The sequence below is a fragment of the Ambystoma mexicanum genome, chromosome 12 (genome assembly GCF_040938575.1).
Source record: "Ambystoma mexicanum isolate Mex_15411 chromosome 12, UKY_AmexF1_1, whole genome shotgun sequence".
NCBI classification, from domain to species: domain Eukaryota; kingdom Metazoa; phylum Chordata; class Amphibia; order Caudata; family Ambystomatidae; genus Ambystoma; species Ambystoma mexicanum.
Window position 1 is genome coordinate 13662035 of NC_090936.1, and position 20315 is coordinate 13682349.

Below are 20315 nucleotides of genomic sequence, written 5' to 3' on the forward strand. Positions count from 1 at the left end.
TATAATGTTTTCATAAAGCACTTAATACCGAAGAGGTTTTTATGCACGGTCCCAGGATTCGAACCTTTGTTGCTCTGTGTTGTCTTGCTTCCAAGAACAGCACGTTGCCACAGAGCTATACTACTAATCAGGCAGGCAGGAGCAAAGAAACAAATAGTTTAACAGGCAGATATGGAGAGCTACATGCCTAGTGTACTCATATACTGTACGGAAGCAGCGACAGGAAATGGGTCCTTAACAGCGAAACGTACCGTGGTGTTGTAAATCAGAACAGTGCGTGAGCGGGTCTCCATTGCGGATGTCTTGTCTTCTTGTACGTCTGAAAATATTGCACACAAAAAATAACATTGTTGTGATATTATATTTCATTGCAGTTTGTTGCCTCACATTATCTAATAATATACAGTTATCACACAGTATCATTCTTTTTAATGCAATACATTTGTGTAGCAGTTTCCCTGTGATTCGCAGAGTTCCATGGACTGGCGCAGTTTCTGCAGCAATGACTGAAAAGCGCAGGTTCCAGTAGTAGCCGAAAGCTCTAACTAAGTTGCCTGCCCCAATCTTACTGCTAAAGTCAAAATGTTAATATATACATTTTATTTCTGTGACCAGACGCTCTACAATACATGTGTGTTTTTTCTTTGTGTCAATAGTTCTGCTGCGTTTGCTTCTTTTTGTTCTGCCTCGTCAGGGGTCTTCAGGAATCCCACATCAGAAGAGGCGGGAGATCCCCTGAACACTGAACAAACACACATGACGCCGAAGGGATGAGCAGGGCCGTGAAACACTGAGCAGGGATTTGGGACCTCCGGACACAGCAGAAGGGGATTTAAGCCCCCGGAGAGGAGCCGTAATTCCATATCTAATCGCCTCACTCTGCCTATTCAGCACAAAAGTCAAGTGTCTGGGCCTCATTACGAGCCAGGCGGTAAGTTACCGCCTGGGTCGTACCTTTACCACCATGGCGTAAACTACGTTTACGCCATGGTGGTTGGTGGACTTACCGCCCCATTCCGACGTTAACCCATTTACCCTTCCCCATTCCCATTTTTGCCCCATAGGGCATAATGGGAGTGGGGAAGGCGTTAATTACACCACCGTAAATTACGGTGGCGTAATTAACAACAAGGTCCCTTAGCGCCATGGATTTTAACACCTGCTAAAAGCAGGTGTTAAATCCTCCATGGCGCTAAGGGACCTCGGAATCAGGCGGTAACGGTCGACGCTGTTTACGCCGCTGTAAACCCCTTACCGCCTGGGTCGTAATGAGGCCCTCTGTGTCTAACCCAGGGCCCGATTCATGAACATTTTTGCACAGTTCAAGCGGCACCGCGTTTCTGGTGTCGTTGTGCAAACAAAGCACGGTTTGAAAAACCGTGCAGAGTTTCACAAACACAACTAGTACGGATCTTAAATAAGCCAGCGCAAAGTTTCTCATATCGCTGCGTGAAACTAGCATGGATCAGGGAAAATGTTACAAAGTTTCTCTTGCCGCTGCACAAAAGTACAGTGGATTGAAAAAGACCAGCACAGAGTTTCTTCTGTCGATGCGCGGAGTTATTATGGATCGAAAAAAGACCCACACAAAGATTCTTGTGTCGCCAACCTACCCCCGATCGAAAGAAAGACCCACACAAAGTTTCTTGTGTTGCTGTGCGAACCAACCATGAAACAAAAAACCACACAAATGTTCTTGAGGCGCTGTGCAAAACTAGCATGGTTCGGAAAAACACACACAAAGTTTCTCATGTCACTGCATGAAATTAACATGGATCGAAAAAAAACACCTGTGCAAAGTTTCTCATATGTTACACAAAACTAACATGGGGCGAAACACCACGCTCTATGCGAAACCGCACAAAACCGGGTGACATTTCAGTGGTGGCCGAACCGTAATGCTGATCTAGCAGAATGGACGGAAGCAAATTCAAGTGCGTATTCTGCACTTTTCGCTTAGCGGGTGAACATTTTGTAGCCACCTTCCGCAGACTTGAAATCAGTCCCGCAGTTGTCAACCTATACAACACGTGTTGCGTATGTGATGATACCAGTACCTATTATTATTATTGCAATAGTGTGTTTTACAAAACATCTGCTAGCACCGTTTTTGCACGTCTGCTGCTTTGCAAATAACCCAGTAGACTGGTACTGAACTTATCAAGCAGAGAGTGATAGAAGGACTGAGTCCAGCTGTGCAACGAGCTGCCCACTGCTCAGATTGCAGGGGCAGCAAGTGCCCCATCTACCGTCCTTAACATATATGGCACAGTGGGGCATTAAAGAATAGGGAATTAAGTTATCCCCAATGTGGGAGGGTAAATAATTGAAATATTAAGGCAGTTTTGGAAGCAGATGTAACTGGAGGGGGGGTGTTATTAGGCAAGGCAAGACGCTCTGGGGGAGGGGTGACTGCTCAGTCAGACCTCTTGAGCCATGCTTAGGAAGACATATGGCCCCTGCCAGTTTTGAGGTTTGGAGGTTACATGTTGCATTGAACATTGCATGTGTGATGGACCTGCTGGTCCCCAGACCTAATGCTGATGCTCACATTGCTCCGACCCACTGAGCTGCCGAAGGTCAGGCAGGCTTCTGGTCTCCCACCTGCATGCCACTTTCTTTGCAATGTACCCTGATGGCAGCAGGGCAACTCTCCGACACAATGGGCAAGGTGTGTGGGCGGCCCGTGGGTAATGCCTGGGTGGGGTTAAAGTGTCGGCATGGCAGCTCCGCACTTCCTTTAGAATAGCTCAAGTGGAATTGTGGTGTGACAGCGAGACGCGCAGCATCTATTGTGGCGGAGTTTGCGCGCATTCCCTCCAAGGAGATGAAGTTTCAATTACCCAGGGTGCATCGCACTCAGGCTAAATGACACACCTGGCAGCGGCCCTGACCACTGGGGTTGCTATTCCAAGGACCCAGAAACATCCACCGACCTGGGAACACTCCGAATAATGGGGGTCGCCGTTTAATGCTCGAAACGATGTGTTTGATAAAAGCCAAGTGTTTAAATCTTGCCAGAAGGGCTTCTTGGGCCAGTGGGGAAGTCCCCAGACCGGCCATCACATCTTATTGATGCTGGTCTATTAATAGGGCCGGTGAGGTCATCAGACAGCAAATGTCACATTTTAAAATCAAGCCACCACCCGGCCCATGAAACCCGACCTACAAAGGGCCTGCACGTGGCTGGGTACGTGGCAACATGGTTGCCTTGCTGGGCTGTCGCCCGGGCGCTCTGAGGGGCTGTGCATGTGAAGGGAAGGTAGTGGGGAGGGGGTAGAGGAGGGTTTCTCAGAGAAAGCTTTTCTATTGCAGCACAGGGCATGGCTGGGAGGAAACACCTCCACTCTGCAGTGTGAAGTGACAAGCACTCGCTCCTTGAATCTGTGAAAACACGGCTGCGTTAGAGGCAGGGCCAGGCTGATCTAAAATGTCTGCCTAACTGAGAGATTCAAAAGAAGAGTCACAGCCAGCCCTAACAGAGAAGCCTACACAAACGGCGCATCAGTTCCCCCTTTCTAAATGACTACAATCGGAGGGTACAGCTTCCCTGTTAAAGCGGCCCAACTGCGGAACTCCCTCTCGCCCACCTTAAGGACCGATCAATCTTACCCAATCTTTCGCTTAAACATCATCAAGTGGCAGCAGCATCACTGCCTATTCCTAACACTTGACCTGGAATCTTGACTGGACCCTCCTTAGCTATGGATCCATACCCGTAACAGAATATGTATTATACGCTGTATTGCACTGTATTATACTGTTGTACCGACCTGCAGTCCTGTGACTATGTAACCTTGGAACTTGTATGTAAGCTTAAAGTATTCTTGTTTTCGCGCCCTGATACCCTCGGGTCTGGCGCGCGCTCCAAACAAACAAACAAACAAACAAACAAACATGTCTTTAGTGACAAGCATGGTCAGTTTCACGCCTTCCTCATCATCGCAGGAGTTGCTCAATTGCATAGGCCCAGATTAACTGCAAATCCTTTCACAGGCCGAGGAGACCCCACACATTCCTTTGGGGCACACATTAAGTCCCTGTGCTTGCCATTTGTTTATGAAAGGGTGCTGCCTGGGAGACAATAACTGAGTGCTCGGGGCCCCGGTAGACAGCATGGCAACCACGCTGCTTAAAAGTGAGCAGCGGATTCCATAGTGAGGTGGTCCCAGGAGCACAGCACGTGTCAGCAGGATGGAAGACACATGTGGACTCCATGCCCCGAGAGGGGTCTAAAATCGAGGTGAACGTGATGAAAACATGAGCAGTTAATGTTGCTGGCTCACTAGAGACTGACAGAGCACTGCCTACGCCCTTAGTCTGCATCGTTAACTTCCCTGCACACCGAGGAAGAGATGTGTGTGATCCTGAAAGCCAGCAGAGAAAAAGATGGAGGTGGACTAACAATGGTATAGCGTGTAGTGGGAGAGAGCACACTGGCTCCATTGCGATACCCTGGACCTGATAACAGACAACTCAAGTGTACTCATTGTATCAAGTTCAGAGGCAGAAAGACCTGCCAGGATTTGTACCTGCAACCATGAGGCCAAATGGGCATCCTTGCAGAGGGTGCATTAGCCCACTGAGTGCAGGCCCAGGCATCCTTACAAGACCTTGTGTTGCTTTGTAGTATGTTCTATACTGTGTGTTATTGTTGAAAGGGAACACAGGACAATCTGCACTGTTTGATTAGCAAACAATATAAAACACTTTTGAAAAAAAAAATATAGCTGGTCTATTTTTAGCATTTCACATTTACATTATTGGTAAGATAGCTCTGTGGGTTGAGCGCTCACTGCTGCGATCTGAGCCTGATCTGCAGATCGCAGGTTTGAAGCCTGGCAATGCCAACTCAGCCATTCATCCTTCCGAGGTCAATAAATGAGTACCAATTTCGGTTGGGTGATATTGTATGTAAATATGTGCTCTGTAAAGTGCTTTGGATAAAGGTGCTATATGAATAACACATCACTATCATTATCATTGAAACGCAACATCCACTTTAACAACCCATGCTCCAAAAAAATAAACAAAACATTACAGCTAAACACTTTAAAATCCTTAGACCTATTTGCTCACACAAGAACTCAACCTGTCCAGCTACTGTACAAGCTTCAACAGAATAACATTGAAGGATGACCCTACCAACCCTTCAGGAAATGCACATTCAGAAAAAATACCACCATTAGATAATTTGTTTTATAAATAAATAAAAAATAGAATAAAGCTATGCACATTTCATCACAAACCACTCCTGATGTTACGGCTAACGTCCCACCTGCTGAAATTGGAGAGAGCCGTTACACGTCTAAAGGGGGTCGGAGGCCTAATCCTGTCCACAGCTTCAATCTGATGGGGCCGGATCCGGTTCTGCCATTAGTGCACAACATTAGATGCGTGACTGCACGGATTGCAGAGTGTGAGCCTCAAGCATGCACTCACTGGAAGGCTGGCATGTCTCGACCCGAGACTCCCCCCTTCTGGCACAGGATCGGGGCTGCTCGCTTGGCACGAGGCGCTGTGTTGCCAACTTTCTACCAATTAATGCATTCAATAAAATAATATTTAAGCTGATAGGTAGTCTCTTTGTAGACATGCATTTGTTCTCCTCATCAATGGATAACTTTGGAATCGTTGACCCCATACTTTACAGGGGTTCAGTGCAAGGTCAATGTTGCACTGATAAGTACGTTTGCACTACCATGGTTATTCGCCCATCATTGTACATTTTAAGTTGAAAGTTGCCCAGCACTGGTGCTAAATTGCCTGTCATGGTTCATTAGGTGCCCAGCACTGGTGCTAAATTACCTGTCCTGGTGCATTTGGTGCTCCCCATTATCATGTACGTTTGGGTGTGTAGTATTAGTTCGCAGCACACACTCACAAGCTCCAGACAAAAAGATACTCATCAGTCTATGGATTACGACAACAGAGCGTGTTGCTTGGAAACAGTGAGGTTAAATGTGAGATAAAGGACCATAGCTTTTGGTAGAGAAGCCAGTGCTTGGCTATACACTAATGTATGGATGTAGCGCGCTGGTTGTGAGGCATACCCTCTGCTTTAGTAGAAAGAAGCAGAGTACCTACTATGTTAGGGTGGTCAGAATATACTAGTATCAGGATCCGGCAGAACGAAAAACATGGGAGCCCATGGAAGTTAATGAAAGATCTGGCTGTGGTAGCCCCCATCACACTAATCGCGGGAGTCTAGGCGTAAGAAGGCCATGGCTAGGAGTAAGGAGATAGCCAGCAGCAAAGATTTCTGGAACTAAATAGTCACTTGCACATGGAACACTGCGGGATCCTGCCCGAATTTGGCAACGGCTACCGATATGGTGAGGCAATGGCAGATCACCTGATCTCTGGAGACTTTGGGGAAATTAAATGATTGATTGCTAATCCGGTATAGCTATCCTTAAAAATAAGAACAGACGCTGGGATCCTTCACTACAGAAACAATGTCCTCCTGTCATTCCTACATTGCTTGTCCTTTCCCTGTGAGGAGATGGGACGTAGAGGGGCTACAAGTCTTCCCTGCAATGGCTCAGGATCATGCCAGACTTGCACTGAGGCCACATGAGGATGAAATACCCTAAATGAGGTCAGTTTAGGGTTTATTTATTGGCTATTGACTGTGTCAATGTCCACCATGTCCATCAAGTTACACCTAAATTGGGGATCTCGATTGATCTTTGAACATGTCCCTTGCAACATGATGGGCCAGACCTTCTTACCAGTGTGAAAATTCCTCGGGTGTCGCCTCTTCTCCCCCTGGGGGCACCCCTTCCAATGAGGCCAGGTAGGTGAGTTCACTACTCGACAGTCCCTCTCGGGGTGGTATTCAGCGGGTGGATCTCATGGGGACAGGCCCCCCTGTGGGACTAGAGATGACTCTTTGGGCACTATGTCCACTATACATCCCACACTCCCTCATCCTCATTCCCTTGGCAGGGTACACTAGTCTCCCACACTCCCATGCACTTGTGTAGAGTGGACAGACTAACCCATGTGAGAACCACTGAGACGAGGAACAGTAGGAACTACTACTCTGAAGTATGCTAGAAAACTGGGATGAGGAAGGGTCCAGCAAAACCAATAAGGAGTGATCATAACTATACTGGGACGAATAAGAGGTGTGGAGCCATGAAGAGCACCCAGCGGAAACCACAAGCATCCTAGTCTATGGCATAGAAACTGAGGAGGGGCTCCCCCGAAGGAACCGCGAGAGCCAGCACGGTCCAGTAAAGAGAAAAAAGGCAGACCGGGACTCCCAGGCAGGAGCAAGAAGGACCGCAGCCAATCCAGAATGGAGGGGATGCTTTCCAGGCCAGGAAAGGGTATGACCCAGCATTTCCAAGAACCGGGAAGTGCAGGAAGTAAGAGCTGCGCTACTCGATATAGGCCTATGGCCGCAGAGCCACCGCAGAGTAATGAAGGAACGTAAGGTTTGGGGAAGCCCTCCAGATGACCGCAGGCACCAAGGAAGACCCGGAACCGTCGCAGACCACAAGAAAAGGTACCAGGTTGCCGGGTAGGTGCTGCGCCCCAATCAGGTGGTGGACAATTTAGAAGGGAGAGAGTAGCTGAAAATACAGGATGTGGTCCCTGACAAAGGGAAATGAACTTTGTTTCAATTTTGAGCCGCACAATAGTACTTGGCAGTAGAGTAAACTATGTGTTCCAGCAAAAGCAAACAAGAAAGGGGGGTTCTGGACCCGCACCCATAAGAGAAAGTAATTAAGAGTGTGTGGAAAAATATTGGCAAACTAATAAGTCGACTGGAATTCAAAGATAAAAAGGATTAAGAAGTGGGGAAATGCTTACACCAGGCAGAATAGTGAACCAGATGTAGGGGATGCCTGAAAAACAGAAAGCAGAGTCCTCCACTGGCAGGGGAGTACACCAGGTCTGCCCACCATAAATCCATCGTTCATGCTGGACATACAAATAAAGCCTCAGAAAGACCAGGGGAAGGGAGTCATTCTCCTGGTGTTGATGAACATTGTTGAAAGAAGCCAAGAAAAGGGAGTCATTGTCTTTGCATTTGTGGAGAGCCAGTGAATCGGCCCACCCTGGTGTTTGTGAACATTGTGTGAGAAGCCAAGGTCAGGGAGTCATTCCCCCTGGCATTGTGAGAGGCTCAAGAACGACTAGGGTAAGGGAGTCATTCCCGTGGCATTGTGAGAGGCTCAAGAACGACTAGGGTAAGGGGGTCATTCCCGTGGCATTGTGAGAGGCTCAAGAACGACTAGGGTAAGGGGGTCATTCCCGTGGCATTGTGAGAGGCTCAAGAACGACTAGGGTAAGGGAGTCATTCCCGTGGCATTGTGAGAGGCTCAAGAACGACTAGGGTAAGGGTGTCATTCCCGTGGCATTGTGAGAGTCATTCCCCTGGAATTGTGAAAGGCTCAAGAACGACTAGGGTAAGGGTGTCATTCCCGTGGCATTGTGAGAGGCTCAAGAACGACTAGGGTAAGGGAGTCATTCCCCTGGAATTGTGAAAGGCTCAAGAACGACTAGGGTAAGGGAGTCATTCCCCCTAGCATTGTGAATTGCAGGGCAAAAGTGAAGACAAAGAAGTTGTTCATCCTGGCGCTCAGAAATGTATTGAGAAACCGAGGAAGGTTAGGGGGAGAGGTAGCCATCCTCCCTAAACATGTGAAGATAAAATATGTTACTTTTTCACGTGCACGGATGGAGTGCCAAGCCAAGAAAGCTTTTTAGACTTTTCCTTTAAACAACTTTTTCTTTTTCATCACCAGAAAGTGAACTTTGGTTTATCATACAGAAGAAGGGTGCCATTCTTCTGGGCCAAGCAGATCACCACTTTGCTTAGTTTGATATAGAGTATAAGAGAAGGAAATAGGTTGTTGACACAGAACGGTGGACTACTTGTTTCGGACGGACATCCTGACTGAATCCTTAGTATGTGGTTGAGGCAAAGACACCCCTCTTAGTAATAGGGTCAGGTAGGGTTTCTGTCTTGTATTTTACAAAATTTAAAGTCTGTTGCCTTTAGCATACCACCTGTGTGTCAGTCTCCACCCTCAACATCCTCACACTAGACAGAGAATTAAAATCTAATGCTGTGCAGACGTCTGAGAACAGGGCACTGTGTCAGAGTATTAATGCTCTAGCATCCAGCTTTTAGTTGTCTAATGTCGCATAGAATGTTCTAGTCTCCATCTATTATCTAGACAAACATGTGTTCATGTCAAAATCAAAATCCTTTAATTCAATTCATAATAATGGCACCAATGGAACGAAATCTGGCTATAATGTGACATCATTCAGATGTATATTCTGAAATGATTTTCATGGCCCACACAGGCTAGAATGTAATCGAGAGATATTGAGCAAATCCGTACCTTTTCGCTGTTGGGAAATAGCGAGAGCAGGACGAGCCATCCCAGGCGCAGTAGGGGTCCCGGGCAAGGCAGCACTCGGCGCAGGCTTTTCCATAGATATCGCACCGATGCAGCGGCAGCTGGGAAACTCCGATCGATGAACCGATGTACAGTTGTTGCTGTAAGACACACATTCCAATGAACACAAGTCAGTTGACCAGTGACTGTTTTTTATTGTGTAGCATTGTAACTTCAAAGATGAGGATAGAACTGGGGGCTGATTCACATACAGGATAACAGGAGCAAGTCTGGCTTATTCCTGGACTCATATGTACATAGAGAGGGCTGGTCATGTTAACAAAGTGGTTACTTTCAGCAGCATTGTCTTACAACCGACTTACTCCTGACTTAACCCGGAGAAGTCCGGAGTACATTAGAATTACTCAGAAAAAACATATTTAGAGAATAAAATGGACCTGTCTAGGTGTAACTCAAGGGTAGGACAGATTTACTCCTGATAATAAATATGTCTGTGAATTGGCACACATGCTCCAAATTTCAAATAATGCTTACCATGTATCGTCGTACTACATGCCTGCAATATCATTCATGTTTTGTTAAGTGTACAATAATACAAAGACATGTGTCAGAGAGTGCTGAGACATTAGTATACACAGCACATTCTTAGACTACTCGTTCTTTGAAGCAATTAAAACAAAGTGTACACTTCCAGCTTTTTAGAATGACTTCCTAATGAGGTCAACGAGCTCAAGGTCCTGAATGGGGGAAGGCAGCCTCCCAAAGCATAGCAAAGGGATTATTTGTGTTTTAAATGAGTCGTGAGCCATCACTTTAATAGGCGGCGGTTCCTAGGAGAGGGGCATCGCAGAATGTTTGGCAGCAATCAATGGGTTTAATAGCGCCGACTTGCACAAATAATCAAACGAGAAGGCAATGATTACCATCTGTAAGTATGAATAGTGTGACTTGCATTTTGAAATATTTGAAACCACAAACACGCATTCCTCTATAATTGGAATTGTGTGGCCTGTTGAGTCCCGAATTCAGTAACATTGTATATTTTATTAATAATGTGAGCCTCGCAATCATTACTACTCCTCCAATAAAGGGTCTTGGCTGTGATGTGAATCCACTCTGTTGTGTGTTACGTCTGTGTTTGGGTGCGTGCGTGTGTGCGTGCGTGTGTGTGAGCGTGTGCATCAGCTACAAAGGAGGTGTTTCTGCCTTTCTAACAGTTTAGAAGGAAAACCAACTCCCTTTTAACATTCCAAGCAGGTTTAAAAACTCATCTTTTCAAATAAATGTGTTCATTTGTTGTGATGTCAGTGATTCTCTCGTCATGTGATTGAACCACACATCCTGCATTCATCTGCGCCACGATTCGGTTCCTTGTGTGCGCACTTATAAATGCTTCAAAATCAAATCAAATTTAAAGGTGTGCATATAAAAATTGCACGTGCACACCTCGGTCACACGCCTGCATAGCAGACATTGCAATAACGACATTCAACACTCCATTTGAAGCGCCTGCTTTATTTTGTGCAAAGGGGAATAGGCGCTTCTGCACAGCGTAGATGCCGACATCATTTGGCAGCCAGAATGCACTTGTACGATATTGCTGGCATGTACCCGCTGTGAAGGCATTGCTCATCTACTATCTGGAAAATGTGCCATGCAATGCCAATACGTGTGGGCCCCACACTGGCATGGGTTGCCATTGCCCTGCTTGTGAGGGCACATTTGGAGTATTTTAGACACTTAACAGCAAATACACATCTGCGCTCTACAGCGCCAAGATACCCCTCTGGGGGTGAACGAGCACTCTACAAATATAAGTTATTAAATTCAGGGGCTGTTTTACTAAGAAGATACGCTTTGTTACTCTGACTTGTTACTGGACAGAGACCTTTTGATTCACCAATAAGTTATAGGAAGCAATGCGTTTCTCTAAAGGAGTAACCCAGTTGCTCGTGGGAACCTCTTAGCAAATCGGCCAGAGGCAGGCTCTTGAGAAGACCAGCTGCTCAAGGTTTGGGTCTATTTGACCTACTCACATTTGATTGACATTATTTGACCTTTTTTCAGTCTAAAATGCGGGGGAGACACCCTGAAACCCCAGCACACTTTCCCTCAACCTAATCTATACCTTTACCCACCCCCATATATAGTTAATTAAATTTGATTGAAAAAAAAAGTCACAAAAATTCGATCAAATGTTTTAGGTAAAATGTTTTTAGGTCAATTATCCTAATACCCTGCACATCACATGCAAGGCTGGCTACCAGGAAAGGCTAACAACGTGTGAATTGCATGTGACATCTGGCAAGCTCTACCTATCCACTTGCCAGGGGTCTTGTTTTTGTTTGTTATACCAGCACAGCTTGATGTTTAAAACATTAACTTCACAGAGAACATTTAAACGGAACATTGACAAATCAAGCATTCGAAATAGTTAAGAACATTATCACCCCCAGACATATACTGACGGTCCATGTATAGCTATATTTTGGTAACCCTTAGAATCTTCTAGAAGGAGACTGAGACTTCATAGTACGTGTACTCTGCCCCTCTGCTAGCCAGCGGGTGCCTGTTGCTGTAGCAAGCTTCGTTTAATATGAAACATGTTTTTGTCATATGTAGCGTAAGGTGCACTCTATGAATGAGAGGAAGAACTCGATCCAGTTTGAATAAATCTGTGAAACTTGGGATTTCCATGAAAAGACCCGGTTCACAGACAGCTGGAGCAGTGGGTGTGCCAATGAGGTCACACACACGCATGTAATTAACACAGATTCCATGACTAATATGCCATTTCACCTGTCTGAAAGCCAAGCCATTTACGAAAAAAAACGGTATTAATAGAGGAAACTGTCTTTAATATTGGGCAAAGGGAAGTTCAGTGCAGTTTTTCATCCTGCTTGACAGCTGCCCCATTTCATATTAGGTCTGGAAGGAGTGGTCCTCAACACCTGAACACACTTCCGTCAACATAGCTCATGGAAAACTTGTCAGACACACATGCAGACAGATTCAGGGGTGTCTAAAAACACGTGATGCCACTGGCTAGGCCACCAATTTGCTGTCATTAGCAGCTGTCGCTTTCTGCGCGGGGCCTCTGTCTAAGGGCTTTTTTACGCAATATCCCCTTTTAACCGTGGCACCTCTTCTAAATGTTTCCATATGAAATCTCATACAATGACCTCCATTCAAAGCTGAATGTCTTTTCATCTGTGACACCACATGGCTCAGCAGTGTAGAGTACATGTATTAATGCAAGAACCGAACAAATATTGGGAAACATTTTAATACTCTTGCATACTTGCTTTGTAGAGATCTCCATCGCTGAAATGGCGACTGGTTCCTAAAATAACAAGAGAATGATAAGCAGAGTGAGATTTGTGTTGTACAATCAATTAATTATACATCGAGTAATGACTTATGAGACTGTAATCCCTCAAAGAGCAATACAATGGGAACAATTCAAATGGGGCATATCACCACATGTTTCAGGAGCAGTTAAAAGGGGGAGGAATCCTGCATTAAGTGTTATATAAAAAACAATGTTTTATAATTTCTATCTGCAAAGAATATTGTTTTGACACTAATTTGTTTTACTGCTGCATATGTATACATACAAGGTCCCTTTTGGCAATTAATGAGACATGATGCAGTTGTTAACAGAGTTGACATCATGGCTACTCCAATTAAGCCGCATACTGTGTGATCCTGGGCACATCACTTGTTCTGGTTCTAACTCAATGTCCATATATAAACCAATATCAGGAGCAGTTGGCCTGAGAGTCAGCATCTAGTGAACATGTACATGTTTAAAGCATGGTTCTTGTATGCATTAATACTTTGTTTGATAATGACATTGTCGATCAAAACATTCTACAAACACCCACATACCCACATGGTTAATTTTCCAGGTAGCCCAATCTACAAAGATATATATTTATATATATATATATAATAGCGAGAGAGAGGGATATTTATTCACAAGAGCATTAGAATACAACTTGTCTTTCTCTTTGAATTTAGGTGCCAAGCGCGTGTATGTTTGTCCTGAATTCCCATAGGAAATCATTGCTTCATTGTAGGCCCCGCGCAGTTAAGTGGTTTTACTGTAAGACCCATGGACACACACTACATGTGTATTAGCCTAGACCCGGTTCACGCCACAGGCTTGTGGATAGTTTATGGTACAGTCCTCAGACCCTATGCCCGCTAATTCACCACGTCATCAGAAAGGCCACAAGACCTTGAAACTGGACAAGTTAACACAACGTGATTAATGTCGCCTTTTAGAAGACATATCGACTTGCACATTTTCTGGAATGTTGTAGTTTTTCTTTTTTTTTTTTAAATCCCATCTGGTTTTATTTTCTGCCACTTTCATTTGATTGAAGTTGACAAAGCATTTTGTGTGTCCGAATTTCTCTGTCTCTCCATCGTTTGGAGCAAGGCTGGGTTTCAGTGACTTACGCCAAGTCGAGGTATTGTGATATATTGCATCCCTGTCTGAGACAATGGACAGTTATAGATTTTGATTCACCTGTTTTATGCACAACAAGGACTAATACTGTCCCAAAAATCAAACTCAAGATTCAAACCCGCTTTGGGTATAACCAAGCAAACATCCCCACCCAGGGACAGGGAAGGAGATCCTAAGGAAGAAAGTGATAAAATGACCCACACAATGGGTAATCTATGACAACCTCTGGTACATAGGCAGTACCAAACTGGAGGTAAGGCTGCGTATTTTGCAACATCTACAAGCAATTAAAAACAGAGACAAGCCCAACCCACTCGCAAAGCACTTTGAGGTCACACATCAAGGTAAGATCTCCTCTTTCAAGTATTTTGCAGTGACACGGTTACTGTGCACCCCAGAGGAGGCGACAGACTAAGGAGGCTGAGGCAAATGGAATCTCACTACATAGTGGATTGCAATTCCACATGTCCAGCAGGCCACAGTCGCGATGAAGAGGTCGATGCTTTTGTGGGCAACTAAACAGCCTGAGTCAGAGAAAGGAGCATTTCCAGCAACAGTACCATTGGTCTATCAAGCACACAGCACTGTGTGCTTCCAGATGGTAAGAACACTCATGATGGCAAACTTGCTGAACCCTACTGAAAATCCGTCCTCAGCTTGTTCAGCACATTGCACGGTGTGTACCTATCAGGTAGAACTTGCCAATTGCTATTTGCACAATGTTCAGTGAATATATTGCACAATTTACTACATATTGTTAATGCAATGTTTTGCGCATTAGGTGAGCAACGGGACTTTTTAAGAGTATGTGGCATTATGGAAGTCCATTTGAACACAATATATGGCACTCTAGAGTCAAATACTGCATCCGCAAGATGTCATTATTCTACAATTTAAGAGGCAGTGACAAGAAGCGGGCACTTAGCTGCACATAGTACATTGCATCCTACATCGAAGTATACTAACGGGACCATGCAACATGGCCAATCTTCTGCCTTGAATACAGCGATATATTTTAACAGCACATGACATGTTGGGTGTCTACCTATACATAATACATGGCTCATGTAGCCAAACACTGCACTAGCCAGATATAACCATCTACTAAGACAGGAGGCGATGTAGAAAGCCAAATGTTCAATTGCACTCAGCAAATTGCACTTTACAACTAAGTACACCAATAGCGGGCTAGTATTCCAAGTATATGCAATATGGGCCAGAATTCCACCTTGTACGTAGCACATTCCACTTTAAAGACAATAGTATTAGCTGTACGATACATCGTCCAGACACAACTAATTGGTATTCCAATCAGAGAATAAAGCATAGATATGATATGTATCCGATTGGACGTTACAAAAAATTATACCCATGGCAATACGCAACATCGGCCAATATTCCATCTTGCACATTGCACTTTACAGACAATAACATTAGCTGAATGATACATCGATTAGGCACAACCACTATTTGGCACTACTCATTTTGTGAATACAGGAGATATATGGTGTACATGTATCGAGACAAATTAACAAGGAGGGTCCTGGGAGCCCCTCTGCCGGACATTAGTCCTGGGTACGAGAGACTTGCCCAAATTCTTTAGCTCACTATCTTTCCCAGAGAAGAAATATCCTAAACATATCAGTCTTTGTCCTGCCCTGGGACAGTCCAGCACCGAAATGCTAGGAAATTCTCCTCTGAACAAGAGAACCTACAGCAACCCAGACACGTGTTTCGGTCTGGTTGGACCTCATCAGTAGGGAGGAGCTGTGCCTCTCTAAGAATAGTGAGCTAGGGGCCCATGTCTGGATTCCCCTAGTAACTTAGGGTGACCATCTAGACAATACAGTAGAAATACAATGTACCCCCTAGGGTTGTGCCCAAACATTTTACTGTGTTCAATCTTTCATTCTGTAGAGTTTTATATCACATGCTTTCTGTACCAATGGAAACTTATAAACGATGCACCCACTAGGGTTGACTGATCGTCACTAGAGTGACTAATTGAATCTTTTAATGTGTTCAGTTATTTACCCCGTAGAGTTTTGCACTATATGCCATATGTGGCTCTGTGCAATCACTCTTTGGCTCATTGTTAACTGCATATAGCCCCCTGCTGCAGATGAATAATCAAACGATGGGATAAAAAGGACAAAGTGTGTTTGTAAATCTATTACCAGACTGTCACATTCTAACATTTTATTATTTCCAAGGTGTGTTACTGCTACAATGAAGTATCCATGTGGGTTAACTGTGTACCCTTACGGAATAGTAACAACACACTATGTATTAACTTAGGACCACTCAAGATGTCGGCAGGCTTGGACTCCGAATTTTATTCTGCGACGGTATGCAATGGTCACTACCAACAACAGAGATGTAGGACCAAAATCTGTCATAAAACACCAGTCGTCTTTCGTTTGCACTCAAACCTGACAAAGCCCGTTTATGGTGAAACACGTTGTTTCTCTGTGTTTTTACTGCCCTCCTTTCCAGAGCAATTGCTTTAATAAAGGACTTCTGGTACAGCAGCAATACTTAGGATAGTGTTTGTACTTTTTCCAATGAATGCCTCTGCACCTTGGACTGTTTGACAGTCCGCTTTTTTTCTTCATATATATATATATATATATATATATATATATATATATATATATATATATATATATATATATATATATATATATATTATAGCGAGAGAGAGGGATATTTATTCACAAGAGCATTAGAAGATTACTTGTCTTTCTCTTTGAATTTAGGTGCGAAGGGCGTATGTTTGTCCTGAATTCCCATAGGAAATCATTGCTTCATTGTAGGCCCCGCGCAGTTAAGTGGTTTTAAGGTAAGACCCATGGACACACACTACATGTGTATTAGCGTAGACCCGGTTCACGCCACAGGCTTGTGGATAGTTTATGGTACAGTCCTCAGACCCTATGCCCGCTAATTCACCACGTCAGCAGAAAGGCCACAAGTCCTTGAAACTGGACAAGTTAACACAACGTGATTAATGTCGCCTTTTAGAAGACATATCGACTTGCACATTTTGTGGAATGCTGTAGGTTTTCTTTTTTTAAAATCCCATCTGGTTTTACTTTCTGCCACTTTCACTTGATTGAAGTTGACGAAGCATTTTGTGCGTCTGAATTTCTCTGTCTCTCCATCGTTTGGAGCAAGGCTGGGTTTCAGTGACTTACGCCAAGTCAAGCGTATTGTGGGGTATTGCATCCCTGTCTGAGACAATGGACAATTATAAATTTTGATTCAGCTATTTTATGCACAACCAGGACTTATACTATCCCAAAAATCTAAATCACGATTCAAAATAAAATACATATGATGACGCATATCTGTAAATTCACTTGTAAAACATAAAAAGAAAATAATACATCCTACTATACAATCTTTCCACCCTCCAACATTGAACACATGCATGCATTGTGGGTATGTGGACATTAAACCTGGGTGGACCTTCTCAAAAGGCATGCGTGGGTTCCCACAAACCTCCTAGCGAGATTCAGAAAGGTTTGAGGTTTTCTGCATGTTTTCTGCCACCCTGAATCTCTTCAAATCTCCTTTAAAAAGCATGAACATTTAAGGAGGCACGCAGCGTAGCACAGCCAGCGTTGGTGCATCAGTCTGGGAGGCCCCCAGTTCCTCAATAACACCATTCATGAAAATGCAGAAAAGCGTGCAGGACAGGAGGCACCACTCTCAAACACCCTTTTCAATGTTAATGCTACTGGAAGTCCTACCATCAATTTCCCCACTGGACAACTGCTGTGTTACTCGTGTCCAAGATCTGAATGGCCGTCAGGAGGGCAGCCGGAATATAAAGCCCAATGAGAACCTCCCAGAGGCGCTGCCTGGTTACAGTATCAATGCAGTGTGCAGATCGACATAAAGGGCATATCTGTCAGACACCAGCCAAAGCCGCAAGCTTTGATGGACTGTGCTTACGCCCTCGCAAAACACCGCTTGGCGGTGATTAATGATCTGATGACTGTTTATCCAGCTTCCAAAGGCAGTAACAAAGCCCAGGCATAGGTTTCCCCCCTGCATCTAATAGGGACATTGTCCTATTGTTAGTAGGCTGATCTCTAGGGCCTTTTTTATGGATCATGAACAGCTCATCGCTGGTCCAAGACTCAGGTACCACATTTCGATTTAGGGTTGCGTTAAATAGTTTTGGACACAGAGAGCAGGTCAATGTGCATACAAATCTATTGGAACCATGTCTGTACCTGGAGCTTTTCCCAACCTTTGATACGATAATGCTCTTCCATCCGCTTCACAGGTCAATAGCAATGGTCAATTATTGGGCCGTTCTATTCATTACACAAACCCCTTGGGAGAGTGTCAGGCTACATTTTACAGGTTTGCCCTGGGTTGCAACCCAGCAGAGTATTTGCTCCCACTCTCTGCCCTTTCCTCATCAAGACCCCAAAAGCGCCTCGAGCCTCCTTTGTTGATAGCATTCGGCAGGTATCCGCATGACATGCCCTCTCTTCTGCCTCAATAGCCTTTGATATTGAAGTCTAGCCATCCTTAATCCATGGCCACTTGATGATGTTGGAACCCTGACTTGATCAATCAGTCTTCCTTTCGCCTGCCTACTCTCTTGTTGTACCATGGGGTGGAGACCTCGGTCCATTTACGTACCATTTTTAAAGATATATGAAGCCGAAGACCCACCTTTGCAATCCAGCTCTCATGCATAGTGACTAGATCAGCCACTTCATTGGGGTCTATTGTGGCAAATTCGTCCAGAAGAGGAACAATATCACGGTATGTCAATGGCACGATCATATCTACGTCACGCTTACCCCATCTAATATTCTGTCTCGCATGACCCTGGATCTCCCACTGAAGAGCAAGTTCATTAATGCTAGGTATTCTCACTACGGCAGTCCCCAAAGGCGCCCGCCTGCCTCCATAACCAGGGATGATGATCACTCTCCATCCTTTTGCAAATATTAAAGGTGCACACCAGGCTCCAAATTTCAGGAATTCACAACTAAGTAGTCAATTCTGCTATTAACCTGATTATCTCCAAATGTTGGAACAGCTGGAGCATCCTCCAAAAATCGGCCATTGCAAGCCCTCAAATTGGCCGACAATAACAAAGTAGCTCCCACCACAGTGTGCCTGTGTTTTCCGGCCGGGTGGGTGGAATTGAGCGGCCCGATTCCCAATGGCTCTCCTCCTCAACCATGATATTGACCATGACAGAGAAAGGCTCAAATTGAAGATTTAGGTCCCTCATTAACAAGATCTTCAAGGGGCGAGAGGAAGATTGTCTACAGTTCAGGACATGATCCACCATTTTGACAATTAAATCCACACTCTTGCCAGGTGAGGTCCTATTATAAAAATGATTGAATACGATCATGTAATCAACCATTAACTTAAGGTGTAATTTAAGGAAATCAGGTAAGCCAGTATCCACAAACCCAACAGACTTGAACGGTGCCGCATCCACCCACGTAACCAAAGCACCACTTGGTCCGCCCCTCTAACTTTTTCGTGCCAATAGCAAAACTAGCACACCCTTGAATATGGGGAGACCAGTAGCACAGGGTTCCTGCAGGCTAATTATCCCAAAGTCATGGATGAATTTAAGCCAGTCGTTATCGGATATATATTTTTTTTTTACCCCAGCTATGTTCCATGAGAGTACCGGCACCCCAGGACCGATTTGGGTGGGGCTTCCTCCCAGTTGTTGATTAGGCGTGTCCTGCACATCATCAGAATCCGGCCGCAACTCTCACAGAAATGGAGCAGGAATCTGTTGAAACCTAGGTTGCCCGGTCCATCAGTTCCAAGGAGTTGGGTCTGGACCCTGCTGAACTGGATCAATCTGCGTTGGATCTCAGATATAACATTCTGACTATCCGTTGGACCCACGCTGAACCGGACGCCATGGTGTCTACCATTGACAGGGAGTCCAATACAATACTTATCATCTGTGGTGCCACAAAAGAGGGTACCCAGATCCCGGTCATTCCCCTTCTTCATGCTATTCAGCCTGCCTGCACTAGCACCAATGGTGCGCCACGGAGGCGGTGCCATTTTTATAAAAATTGCCAGACCATTCGGGGGCAGCAACCGCTGTTCCATTTCCAAAATGCCCTGGAACATTCAAGGGTCCTTCATCTGGACTCTGATCAAGTCCTCGCCATGTGGTCCTACCAGTCGTTGACAGAAAGCATTGTCACTGCGTATGATCGAGAGAGACCCTCCTCTTGCCCCCAGCCAATAGGTAGCCTTATTAATTAGGCCTTCCCCTTGTTGATAATTATCTCCAAGCGTAGGCATGTCCATTAGATAAAAACAAGCCAGCCGTAATGTACCGCCCGGACTATCCATTGGGAGCGGGCATGTCCTTAATGGCAAGGTTGGTTGTGCAGCCCGAGCACTCTCATCCAAACAGCCTAGGGAGAGGATAAGCG

The 20315-nt window shown here is 45.0% G+C and overlaps 1 protein-coding gene across 2 annotated transcripts in view; it reads right to left on the reverse strand.

Annotated features, from left to right (window-relative positions):
• SEMA3A (semaphorin 3A) overlaps positions 1–20315 on the reverse strand; it is a 469097-nt gene that overhangs the window by 26304 nt on the left and 422478 nt on the right. For both annotated transcript variants that reach the window (XM_069627820.1, XM_069627819.1), the window contains exons 13-15: positions 12688–12729; positions 9369–9526; positions 252–319 (exon numbers count right to left, since the gene is read on the reverse strand). In XM_069627820.1, coding sequence (XP_069483921.1) covers positions 252–319; positions 9369–9526; positions 12688–12729 — 268 coding nt within the window. The remainder of the gene's footprint in view (positions 1–251; positions 320–9368; positions 9527–12687; positions 12730–20315) is intronic.